This window comes from Psammomys obesus, unplaced genomic scaffold, assembly GCF_907164565.1.
Source record: "Psammomys obesus unplaced genomic scaffold, mPsaObe1.curated_primary_1811, whole genome shotgun sequence".
In the NCBI taxonomy this organism is placed as follows: domain Eukaryota; kingdom Metazoa; phylum Chordata; class Mammalia; order Rodentia; family Muridae; genus Psammomys; species Psammomys obesus.
This window is the reverse complement of record NW_026585504.1, coordinates 47,155,906-47,169,471: the sequence shown is the minus strand read 5'-3', so window position 1 is coordinate 47,169,471 and position 13,566 is coordinate 47,155,906. Positions and strand designations below refer to the sequence as shown.

The following is a 13,566-nucleotide window of genomic DNA, read 5'->3' as shown; positions in this document are numbered from 1 at the left end:
GAAAGAAAGAAAGAAAGAAAGAAAGAAAGAAAGAAAGAAAGAAAGAAAGAAAGAAGGAAGGAAGGAAGGAAGGAAGGAAGGAAGGAAGGAAGGAAGGAAGGAAGGAAGAAAAGAAAAGCAAGTGCTAAGGAGGCAACTCACAGAGACTGACAGTGGTGTCTCAACCCCAGCGTGCGCTGCCTCCCCACAATAAGCACTGCAGTGTTTATGATCAACAGTATCTGTCAAACTCAAGGTCATGACTGGGTCACCAACAGCAGGAGAGCAGTGCTCTCATGGGGAGCGACTATAAGCAGGAAGGTGGAGAGGAGCCAGTCCCTTTTGGGGCTAACTTGTTTCTGCAATCATCAATCCAAGTTACTGTGCTAGTAACAAAAATCAGGATATACAAAATTACCCCTACACCTTTCTTTATCTGTTAATATTATTAGGGGATGGTTAATATTAAAAGGAAGCACTAGCTTATATTCCCCAGTTCTGGGTTACATTCCCCAGTTCTGGGGGTAGTGGGTGTTATGCCTGATCTGACTATAGCATGCCTATCTGTTTTGCTTCTCCCTGACCCTGTGAAATGGCCATTTTTCTACCCTCCTCCCTGCCTTTCTCCAATCCTGTTCTCATGTTCTCCCTTCCACTTGGCATCAGCCTCAAACAGGCTTGTCTAAGAAGGAGTTTATCATAAAAAACAATTCCACTAAGAGCTGTTACTCCTTGTTCTACTACAACAAGAACACGGGGCGGGGGGGGTGGGGGTGGAGAGGAGACTGAGCTCCAGCTTACTGGTCCAGCATGGTCGGAAGAGTAGGAGGGTGGGCCCGATATGGTCAGTGTAGGAAAGCAGGAAGAACACCTGGGCGGGAGACTGCTGTTGTTTTGTTGTGGTTTAATCTTGAAAACACCTCTGGTTATAACTGACTTTAGAAATATACTTTCCCGGGACACAAATTAAATAAATTGTAATAACTGATTAAAAAAGAAATATAATTTCAAAGAGATTAAATTTAAAAAAATCTTTATATAAATTTGTATCTAAAATAGACAGTTTTCTGAAAGGAAAAAAGAAAATCAATCTCAAATACCAACAAAGCATTCAATTAAACACACTGTGGCCTTTTTTTTTTTTTTTTTTTTCAGTTTTAGTTTAGTTTGGGGGAATAAGAAGGTAAATAAAAAGACTTAAAAGTCAATTAAACCAAAAAGTTTGCCCAAAGCTTCAAGCATTTAAGCAACTATGTTGGTTTTACTCATTAAAAAAAAAAAAAAGAAAGAAAAAAGGGGAAAAAAGCCTGACCAAATTATCAAATTATCTAGATTAAAAAAAAAAAAAAAAAACTATTAGTTTATAAGGAAAGCTTGGTTTGCTGCAACTTTTATTACACACTAACTGAAGTCAAAAGACAATTTATTTTATCCAAATAAAACAGCAGCCTTTTGGGTGGTATGTCTCTGTTTAATTTAAGAACACTTTTAATACACAGACATCAAGGAGACTTAGCCTAGCCACCAGCAGTGTGAAAAGTCGCTCCTGTCATCAAGAGGCTGAGGGGCTCTCTCTGAGGGGCTCTCTCGCAGGCACTGGGTCATGGTGCCAGGGCACCCACTGATGCACTCTGCTTTCAATTTGGGAATCTCATTGTCGGGCACTGGGGAATGCCTTGATGGACACATACTTCTATTTCCCCAACCTCTCTGCCTACACAGATCCTAAGACCAAAACTAAAAGCAGATGAAGCAGCTGCCAGAGGTACACACTAACTTCTGTCCCAGATTACAGTCACACCCTCTGCTGTAATCGACCTGTAGGTTTACAGTCACAGAGCAGGACCTTCTCAACATTCCTGTCCCAAGTGACCATGTGACTCTGAAGAACTCACTGAACTCACTAACGGCTCAATTTCCTGCCAGAAAGTGGCATGGAGAAACCTCCTGCACATATTTCACATAAAAAAATAAATAAATAAAATAAAATAAAATAAAGAAAGAAAAAAGATTATTTGTAGAGTCCTTAAGAGTAATGACTGCAAAAGAACTCCAGTATTTTCTCTTGTGATTTCACAGCCACACGTGCCCTATTAACTGCGCATGTATATGTAGAGGCCTGAGACTATGTTTAGAGTTTTCCTTAGTGATTGTCTACCTTACGCTTTGAGGTAGGACTCACACTGAAAGGAGCAGTCTGTCTAGTTAGCCAAGTTGCTTTGGGAATCCCATCTTCACCTTCCAAGCACTGATTTACAGGCAGACGGCCACACCCACCCAGCATGTATTTGAGTTCTGGAGAGCCAAAGTCCAGAACTCAAACTGTAGAACAAAACCACAGCGCTGCCTCCTCAGCCTGGGCTGGCCTTTCAGAAAGTTTTCTAGATAGTGATATCCTTGCCCACTCAGGCAGAAGCAGACAAGTACCAGGAAGGAATCTCAAGTACTTTAGGCAGTAGACGTTTTGACTCTGTCCTGAGTATAATTTTTATACAATAAAACTATTAAATGCAGAACTTACAAATGAGTTAAACTGCATGCAAATAATATAGGTGAAGAAGCTGAAACACTACAGTGCTCACACTGCTGATCTGAGAGCAAGGAATTCAAACATAAGTACAACTTTTACCTCCATCTGTAGAGCTTCTGCCAGCCCTCTTAAGGCAAACTTGGATGGAGAGTAGGCTGTGAAACCAAACAGCCCCAGCTGTCCTGCCTGGGAGGACACGAACACAATTCTGCCCACCCGTCGCTCCTTCATGGTGGTTATCACTGCCCTGCTGGGGTACACGCTGCCCAGGTAATTTACGCTCATTAATTTCTGCAAGAAACAAAGAGGTCAGAAGAGGTGGGAACAAGGTCAAATGCCTACACCCTGCTCAAGGGTAGTTTTGTCTCTTTCCAGGATTAACTTATTTAATGCAAATGACCCCCCCCATAGGCTCATATATTTGTAGGATTGGTTCCTCCTTGACTTAACAATTTGGAAGGATTAGGAAGTGTGGCCTTGATAAAAGAGGTGTGTCTCTGGGGGTGTGCTTTGAGGTTCCAATAGTCGACACCAGGTCCAGAGTCTGTCTGTCTCTTGCCTGCGGACCAGGATGCAAAGCTCTCCGCTAACTGCTCTAGCAGTGTCCGCTTCACACCATGATGATCATGGACTAAACCTCTGAAACTGTAAAGCAAGCCCCCAACTACATGCTTTCCGTTCTAAGAGTTGGCTTGGCCATGACCTCACAGCAACAGAACAGTAAGTAAAACAAAGCCCAAGCAACTGGGAGGAGGGGTGTGCAAGATCTGCTGAGTCATGAGCAAGCGAGTGATGCTGTAGATAATGACACTTCCTACCTACCCTCTGAAGACTAGTCTTCAATTCTCGTACTGAGAGCAGTTCTGTGTTTCATGAAAAAGTCAAAATTAGGGCTGGACTCAGGGTTCAGTTAAGAAAGTGCTTTCTGTGCAAGCACGTGGACTTGAGTTTGGCTCCACTGCACTCACACAAAAGACCTGCCAGGCATGACAGCACCCATCTCTAATCCAAGGACTAAGAGCAAGAGGGCAGACACAGGCGGGCCTCTCCGCTGGACAGTCCCAATCAGCATAGACAAAATGGTGAACTCCAGGTTGTGTGAGAGACTCTGTCTCAAAAACAAGGTGGAGAGAGATAGAGGAAGACAACCAACATTAACCTCTGCCCTACCACACACATACACAAACCATCAAAAGTAGTTCTCTCCACAGAAAAGCACACTGTATACTAAAGGTAATGTTCTGTAATAATTTTTTATGTGTATGAGCTTTTGCCTCAAAATATGTCTGTGCACCATGCGTATGCAGTGCCCAAGGAAAACAGAATAAGGCACTGGATCTTCTGAACTGGAATTAAAGACAACTCTAGATGCTGGGAACCAAACCTAGGTCCTCTGCCAAAGCAGCAAGTGCTCTTAGCCTCCAAGCTATCTTCCTAGGTCCTTCAGACAATACTTGGTGAAAGGCAGTTGTGGGAGACCCTCTAAATACTTCTGGCTCTATTAAGCAAAGGTTATAAAGAGAAAAATGGTCCCAGTTAACAGCAGAGATGTGCCGTGGTGCCACCACCTACTACTGATTTCATGAGAAAAGACACTACCCACTTTCTCAGCTGAAAATGGGGTTAATCTTGGCATTACCTCAGGAGGCTGTGGGGATTAGGAGGGGAAACACATGCTAAGCACCAGCACAGATCCTGGTGCACAGTAAGCCAGTATACACTGGCTTGGGAAAGAGCCTGGACAGGCACTCACAGCAGCTCGTCCCAGGGATTCCTAAACCTATGCTCAACTTGAGGACCTGAGGATGCACAGTGTCACCTTTACACACTGAAAACCTTACTCTGTCACCCTGCAATGCTCAACAGCCCAGTGTAAGACATAAATATAAACCAAGATGACAATGTGATAGAATATTAAAAAACTTTTAAGAAATGAGGCCTGAAAACACAGGACTGAGGGAAAAGATTTAGGTTCTGAGTTTTTAAAATGTAGAAGGCAGGATATGTGCAGACAATAATTTTCACTATATTATTTTGCAAAAGCAAAGAAAAGCAGAAACATTGTGTTTGAAAGCCAGGATTCCTTCTTCCACCCCCTCCCCCAGAATGTTTTAATATCACTGTGCTGTTTTAATCTTTACATTTTTGTCTTATGGATACAGGTGACGTGTGTGGGTGTATGTGGTGACACTGGCGCACTCGGTCCCTGGCACTGGAATTACAGATGTGAGCTCTCAGTGTTGGGAGCTGAACCTGGCTCCTCTGCACGAGCAGAGAGCACTCTTAGGCACTGGGACATCTCTCCATCCCCTCATGATAATTGTTTTAGTCGTAAGAAGCCCCCAAAAGTATCTGAGGAAGAATAGAGCCCCGTGTTTACCTCAGCCCTCAGGACTCACTAAAACACCAGGAAAGAATATGTTTATTTGTCTGTTTTGGAGGTATGGTCTCATATTGTAGCTTATGCTGGCCTTAAACTCACTTCATACCCAGGCTGGCCTCAAACTAATGCTTATTCTCCTGCCTCAGTTTTGCACGAGCTAGGCATGAACCACTATGCCCAGCCTAGAGCCAGGGTCCCCACCCCCAGTTTAAGAGAAGAAAATAAAAATGAAAGGAAAAGCAACAACATTTTGAAAGCTGGAGAACAAATGACAAGTCATAACGCATTTGGCAAAACATAGAAACTGAATGTTGAATGGCAACAGAGAAACTAAAAGGCAGAATTGTAGCGCACAAGCCTCAAGGGCTCAAATGATACCAAAAGCTTCTGGGATAGAGCTGGGTGGGGCAAAACAGTCCAAATATTCACTGATGATAAACAGACAAACACAATGCAGTATTCCCACACAATGGGACTATTACCAACCCTGAAAAATAAGGCACTGATGGGCACTACAGTGTTAACCGAGCTGAAAGTGTTACGCTATGCAAAAGAAGCCAGACCCAAGAGGGTATACATCACATAACTCTTATTATTTAGCAAGACAAACACAGATTAGTGGATGCCAGGGGAGATGGGAAATACTGACTAAAGTGTAGGGTATCCCTCTGGGGAGATGAAAATGTTTTGGAATTAGATAGTTACACAGCATCGCAATATACCTAAACACCTCTGAATGGTTCACTCTACAATAGACAATGTGCCAGGCATGGTGACAGAGACTTGTGATCCCAATACCTAGGAAGCTGAGGCAGAAGTGAGGCTGAGGGCAGAAAGATGTGCAGTGATATGGTGTCTGAAACAAACATACCTCATTTTATTTTATGAGAAATTCAGCTCACCTTTCAAAAGGTGACATAAGACAACAACAAAAATTAGTTAGGTCTTAGTGGTAGCCTGCCTAATGGCAGACAGAATTTCTAGAAGTACTGACATATATAAAGTGAGTTAGGCCTTAATTTTCCTAGAGTATCTGTCTGGACACTGAATGCAGCCTCCACTTTAACACTAGGGCATGTACACATTTCCTAGGAAGAGGCCTAGATCATTTTATAGGGCTTTGGATAAATGCAATAAAAAAGACCTAGGATACTGACCGCAAAGCTAAGACATGATCCAAACTATCACTCTTACATAGAGCCAAAAGCAAATGGCTCCACCCACAAACACAGAGCCCTCCACTGAATACAACGTGAAAACGCAGGTGAGGACCAGCAACCAGTAAAGCTTCTAACACAAAGCACAGCACCAGCCTCTCAGCCTCTCAGCAGAAACAAACACATATATGGAAGAGCGATTATGACAGAACGAAGAGTCAACATTCACAGCACAGATAAAGGTAAGGTACAGTTCCAAGAGAGTGGGAAGAAAGCCATTAAACAGAGAAATGAAGAAAAAGATACGGGGATCTTTGGGGACCATCCCAGCCCCAAAGACCTCAGCATACGGTGGGAATCTTGAGGAGGATTTATTATAGGGAAGGATGACAGAATCAGCTGTGGGCAAAGGACATCAGAACAAAGGCCAGAAGGAAGTGGGCTCAATGACAGGAATGTCTCCCGAAGAAGCCACATGGCACCCACCAAACCCCTGCAGCAGTTAAGTTGTGTCTCCTCTTCAGTGACCCCATCAAACACTCACCTAGGTTTGCGCACTTAGTTGCTATTTTATTCAGAGCTTCATAAAACACCTACATGGGTATACTGATATGGCTGTTAGACACAAATATGAACATCCCGTTCCTCCTGCTCCACAGCCACGCCTTACTGCCCAGGGGCTCAGCATTCATCTTAGGCATAAACACATACATACTCACAAATCAGATAAACACACACACGAATGCACATATGCACACACCCATCCTCTGTTTCTGGCTACCCCCAAACTTTTGATTTATTACTTCACAACAATTATTCTCCAAATTGGTTATTTGCATTGCTGTTGACATCATCTTTCAAATCTTGCCTCCATCCTTTCCAGTTGAACATGCATAAGGATAGACAACCTTCTTGTATTCCAAGCTGAAAAGTGAACCTCAAACACTCAGGTTCCACCATTCTGCCTTCTGCCCTCTGATTCTTTTGAGTGCATCTATGAGTACATGGTGCTTCCTACAGCCTATGAGAAGGCAGTCTCATTTTCTCTAAGAAAAGAGAGTAATTTAACTGCAGAGTTGAGCTTTCAAAACCCATTATCCCGATGAAAGCTTAAGAGGGCACTAAAAACAAGACTGATGTATGGCCAACCACAAAACGCTTTGGTCCATTTCCTCAGCACTGAAGCTGAGATTCTTGGCAAGCCTGTTTTAAAATAGAGGATACTTCATCTTGACTCGAGATGAGCACTGTTACTCACCTCAAAAGAACTAACTTCCATTTCTTCAAACTTTCCTGCCACAGACGTTCCTGCACAGTTGACCAGCATGTCCACAGGACCCAGCTTCTCTTGTGCCTGGAAAATAGTCCAGAACATTACATACTGTTCCAAACACTGCATGAGAGAATGAAGATTCACCATGCAGAAAAACAAGGTCAATAAATAAAGTCCATTGAACCACTGAAACTATAGAGAGGAGTTGCCAACTCCAAGCCACATAGCAAAGTAGCAAGAACCAATCAAAGTCAAGCAGTGAGCTGAAACCACCCCAGTCTTTTGAGTTCTTACCTGTTTTATGACGTTCTCTACTTGGTTATAGTCTTGAGATACATCAACTGAGATACACAGCACCACCTGTGAAAAAAAGGAAAGAAGGAAGAGGGAGGGTCAGGGCCTGCAAAACAGCTCACCAGGTAGAGGTGCTCACCGCCACACCTGGTAACCTGAGTTCTATCCCTGGGACTCACATAGTAGAAACACAGAACTGACATCCTCGAGTTGTTCTAACCTATATGCATCACACACACACACACACACACACACACACACACATCACACATCACACACACACACACACACACAAAGTAACTATAAAAAATAATACTGGAGATGCAGCTGCCAAAACTAATTTGTTTTGGTGTGTTTATTTTTCTGCTGTTTTGTTTTGCTTGAGACAAGGTCTTGTTACATAGTCTGAGCTGAACTTAGCATATAGTCTAGGATAGCTTGGGACTCACAGCCATCCCCATTCCAGCCTTCTAAATCCTGAGATCACAAAGATTACAAATGTGGGCTGGAGAGATGGCTCAGTGGTTAAGAGCACTGGTTGTTCTTCCAGAGGTCCTGAGTTCAATTCCCAGCATCCAAGCATGCTGGCTTCATAACCACCTGTAATGGGAGCTGATGTTCTATTCTGTCTGATGCTCTCTTCTGTCACACAGGCATATATACAAATAGAATGCTCACATACACCAAAAAAAAAGGATTACAAATGTACACCAAAATGCTTAGTCCATCGACACTGTAAAACATATTCTTACAAATAAAAACCAATTCTTTCTAATAACAAAGGCCAAATTTAGACATATGATCTCAGTTTGAAACCCACTGCCAGCAGACGGAAGAACACGCCTACAAAATAAGATGACAAAAAGGGCTGTGGCAAGAGACATGGTGACGGGGGCTGGAGCAAACAGGAAGGCACTGGAAAGTCGGGCACTAAAATTTGTATCCCCAGGGCAATGAGCTAAAGGCTTGGTACAGTTGCATTATTGGCAAGTGGTGGAACTTGAAAAGGTGGGGCTTAATAAAAAGAAGTTAGGCCACTGAGGTGTGCCCTTGAAGAGTACAGAAGACATTGAGGAAATTACCCAAACCCCACTTTCCATCCATTAAGAGATGAGCACCTTTGCTTTGCCTTGTCCAAGGCCTCTAAGCAAGAGTCACTTTTGAGCATGTGCACAAAGAGACCACACTGACAATCTGCCATGACAGCAACAAGCAACAAACAAACAAAAAAATGTGGAAGCAAATTAAATAGCTACCAATTACAGCGCAGGTTAAGTAAAAGCAGTTTACGCATAAAACTACATATTACATTACATTAAAATTAAGAGAAAGTGGGTACAGGGATGGACACCTATTGTCATATTGTTAGGAGGCTGAGATGGAAATCATTTGAGCCCTGGGATTTGAGCCTCGCTGAACAGCACAGCCACAGAAAGAACCATTTCAAGAAAAGCAAAAACACATGAGCTATTTTATTCAGCAGCACAGATGAGTTTTTAAAATAATATAGAATGAAGAAATAAAGCTGCAGTTCACTGCATAAAAATGTCCCATTAGTCCCTCACAGTATTAAGTTTCTCTCAGTACTTGCCTAAGTCTAGAAGTAGGACAGAAACAGGGAGTGGCTGGAAATGGCAGTCTGGAATCTTTGGTGTTGGGATGATTCCAAAATTGTGGTTATGGTTGCACAACTGTGTGAAAACCCAGGAAATGTGTATCTAAACGGAGCAACAGCACACTGTGTGAACAGTCTCATTACGGCAGCTTTGGAAAATACGAAGAATGTCAAAGTTGAGAAAGATAGAGAACTTTAAAATTTAAATACGCCCAGGTGTGCTATTGAGTGCTGAGATGGCTGGCTGGCAAAAGCTAGTTCTGCAAGTGTGAGAATCGAGTTTGGATCCCCAGCGCCCGGGGAGTGTCAGTGCGGGGGCTGTAGAGACAACTGAGGGGGCCAGCAAGTGTAGCTGGATTCATGAGCTCCAGGCTTATCGAAAGACCCTGTCTCAAAAAAAAAATAGACAGGGCGAGATTCAAGAAGACATCCGATGCCGACCTGTGGCTTCCAAAACGGTATACATGTATGCACATGCATTTCAACACAGCTGTACATACAAAGGCGCATGCGCACAAGATAATCTTTAGGGACACGCGCACTACCATACATTGTAAGATTTTAGGGAAAAGCAAAGAGGCAGCGACATCAGAGTCATGCTTGAGGTGGCCTCCAGCAGCAAGAGGCTGTACCAGGCAAGGCTGCAGAAAGGGGTCAGACACACCATCAAATTCATTTCCTTAATTAGATGATGCACCTGTCATTGAGCTATACACTAAAATATATTACATGGTATATATCACTTCAGTACCCCAAAATACACAACCTAACGTCTTTTCAAGGGTCCTTTACACCTAAGTAAGTGTGTAAGTTGTTTTGTTTTTAAGTAACTAAAATGAAATCATGTTCTCATATAGCACTGCTTGGCCATTTTTAGGTATGCACAATAGTCATAACTTTTGGTTTTTGTACTGACCCGAATCCAGTCATTTCAAATAATTTCATCTTTTAAAAGTATCCTAAAGTGTACTTTAATTGTGAAAACCATAAACGCCTTCAGTGATCTATCTGCAGTAGAAGCAACATCCTTTCTCCCCTTTAGACAACTGTGTGTCAATCAAGCTAAACAATGCAACCTAAAGCTCCCCCTTACCTGTTTATCATTAATAGAGTGCTTTTCAATTTCTTTCTTCGCCTGAAGCAGCTTGTCCTAAAAGCAATACAGAAAAAAATTACATCTGTCTGCATTTGCTAAAAAGAACAGAAAAGGCAACTGTTTGAACAAAGACTGAACGCTATAAAACAGAACTTGAAGTAGCTAACATGGGTTTGGGGAAGAGGCAAAATATGGGAGATTACAGCTAAGTCACAGCACATTTTTAAATTCACTGCAGAGAGATGAAAGAAAAACAAAAGAACCTCAACCTTCTTTTAACAGCACTCATGTTGACTGTCAACCTCTCGCTGCTAATAGACATGTTCATACGGCACTAGTCAGCAGTGACACAGAAGAAGCACATGGCCACACAACGTTCTGGAAAGCTAAAGGTGTGAGATTCCACATGACGGGGGCTTTGAAGATAACATCAGTAATTTTCTCCCTATGAAAACTGGAGTAAAAATTAAATCTACATCTGGCTACTTTCAAAAATACTCCTCAGAACTTCAAAGCTACCCAGATAATTGCACAGTTTTTCCAAGCACTCCGTTTTGTTTTGCTTATTTTCAAGAAGACAGATTCAAGATTATGGAACCTTAATTTCTCATAAATTTAAATAAAATCTGAGAACTGTAAAAGAACAAAGGAGAGGATCCCAAAAAGCATGAAGCCGTGGGTTCAATCCTAAGCAAAGCTAAACCCAAGCCTTGAGGTACACAGGACGTAGGGATGGGACAATCAGGAGTCCAGCAAGGTCATCCTCTGCTACAGAGTTCCAGCCCAGTCTGTGATACAAGAGACTTTGTCTCATCAAGGGGTGGACGGATGAGGGGGCAGGTATCCTCAAAGGATAACTACAGTTTGCAAAAGTGAATGCCCATGACAAAACAATGCATTCCTACTGAACGCACACAGATACACAGCACCTGATGTTGCCAAGACTGCAATAAAGTGTTACATGAGAAACTAAAGAATGTCTTTATGCCAGAAAGCTCTCTATTGTATACTCACTCAAACATGGCCCCGGGTGAACTCCTGCCAGCTGTGATGCCAGCCTCCCACCTGCTCACTCACTGGTCTCATGTCAAATTCCAGCCTTGCTAAAAATTCATAAAGTACCATTTTACTAAACCTGTGTTTCCATTCTTGTTGGGTGACTTTAAATCCTGTACAACCTAGCCCAGCCCTTTCTTGTTTTTAAAAGAAATTATGGATATTTTAGCCCAATTCTGGGTCATTATTTTTACGTTTTCTCCAGGGATCCTTTTTAGCCTGCTTTCCCCACTAGGCCCTTTTCAACTAACCACCCTACCTAGGCAGTTAACTCCCAAGTACATCTTGTTTTCTTTCTCTTCCCTTTCCCTGAAGACAGGGTGGCACAAAAGCCAGGCTAGCCTCTGATTAGCCAAATAGTAGAGGATGACCTTGAACTTCTGATCTCTCTGCCTCCACCTCCCTAGGCTAGGGCTCTAGGCAGGCATCTTCATGCCGAGTTCTATGTGGAATTGGTTCATGCACCCTACGTAATCAATGGACCCCCCCAAGCACACTCTGAGGCCCTCTTCTTTCAGCAAAACATCTGACAAGGGAGCCCCAATCCTCTGACCGTACAGCTACGGGCACCACCCCAGCCCCTGAAGAGGAAAAGGGCTTCACTCACTGCTTTATGCTCTGAAAGCAACTTTGGCAAGACTACAGACTCCAGCATAAAGAAAAACAGACCCCTGGATTGGTTACACAGAAAAAACTACTTTGCTATACATAGAGGGAGGGATGAAACTCCCCCGGAGCTTGTGGACATCACCAAAGATGCCTATCATAAGCAAATCACAGAGAAAAACAACAGATAAAACGCCCACACATCACTCTCGGCTTCTAAGCTGCTGCCAGCACATCTGTTTGCCTTCAGCCAGGTGTGTGTTAAGGGATTGTCTAACAATGCCTTCAGCCTCCCCTCAAGTCCTGCACTATCTAGAACGACAGTGCCTGACACATTAATGGTAAGTAGCTGCTGAGCTGATGCAACTTCAGCAGAAAAGCCCTTGGCCTCAATACAAGGAAGAACCAAGAGTCCAGAAGTAACACCGAAGATCAGGGAAGAAGAGGAAGGAAGGCGTTCCAACATTGCTGTGAGCATCAAGACAGTCTCTTGGACTTTATTGCATTAGCAAGTTAGTCACAAGGACTCCCGAACGCTTACCTCATTTCGAGCAACCAGAGTTATAAATGCTCCTTGTTTGTAGCACTCAATAGCAATGCACTTCCCGATGCCGCTGGAACCTCCTGTGACCTACAAAGAACACCGGCAAGACCCTCTTAGGACGTGCAGTGTCTCCTCTGTATGAAGTCCTAAAATATCTGTGATGGGAGCAGTTGGGGTGCAGCTAAATTGCAGGCACTTGCCTAGGATTCATGAGGCCCCGGGTTTGATCTCCACTACTAAAAAAGACTATGAGTTTTAAAAATTCATCTATAAGCTGGGTGTGGTTGGTGGCAGTCGCCCTCAAGCCTAACACTCAGGAGAGTGTCTGCAGATAATCAGGAGGTCAAGGTTGAAACCACTGTCACAGGTGCTGGCTAGGACTACAGAAGGCTCTACCTCAGAAACAAAACAAAGAGTCTCCGAGAACTACAACCTCTTCATATGTGCAACATGAAGAACTATACTGTTAGCAGGGCCTCCTGCTTTGAGTGTTCTCAGGGCAGATCTATGAAATGCACATCTAAAATTGTTTGAGGTCATCAAAGGGAACGTGCCCTACAATCCTAGCTGAGAAATAATACACCGGTGCTGCTGATGATAAGCACAAATGAATCTCCTTTTCTTCCTGCATATATACATGTCTAGGGCTAAGAAAACAGGGCGAAGGATGTAGGTCAGTGTAGAGCTCTCTTGCCTAGCACGGGCAAGGCCCTCGTTTGATCCTAATGTGAGTGCATATGCGTGTACACACACACACACACACACACACACACACACACACACACACACACTGTCAATGTTGAAAACTGAAAGGCTTCACAATACTGCATTTAAAGAGCTCCATCAAGAGACCTGATAAACTAGGGTTGGCTAGAAGGAGAGGAGGACCTCCCCTATTAGTGGACTTAGAGAGGGGCAGGGAGGAGACCAGGGAGGGAGGGTGGGATTGGGAGGGAATGGGGGAGTGGGCTGTGGCTGGGATACAAAGTAAATAAACTGTAATTAATGTAAAAAAATAAAAATTATACACATT

General features: G+C 43.2%; 1 protein-coding gene across 1 annotated transcript in view; it reads right to left on the bottom strand.

Moving 5' to 3' along the window:
- Kdsr (3-ketodihydrosphingosine reductase) overlaps positions 1-13,566 on the bottom strand; it is a 35,834-nt gene that overhangs the window by 18,262 nt on the left and 4,006 nt on the right. The window contains exons 2-6 of the mRNA XM_055601258.1: positions 12,531-12,620; positions 10,325-10,381; positions 7,617-7,682; positions 7,308-7,403; positions 2,609-2,800 (exon numbers count right to left, since the gene is read on the bottom strand). Of these exons, the coding sequence (XP_055457233.1) occupies positions 2,609-2,800; positions 7,308-7,403; positions 7,617-7,682; positions 10,325-10,381; positions 12,531-12,620 (501 nt within the window). The remainder of the gene's footprint in view (positions 1-2,608; positions 2,801-7,307; positions 7,404-7,616; positions 7,683-10,324; positions 10,382-12,530; positions 12,621-13,566) is intronic.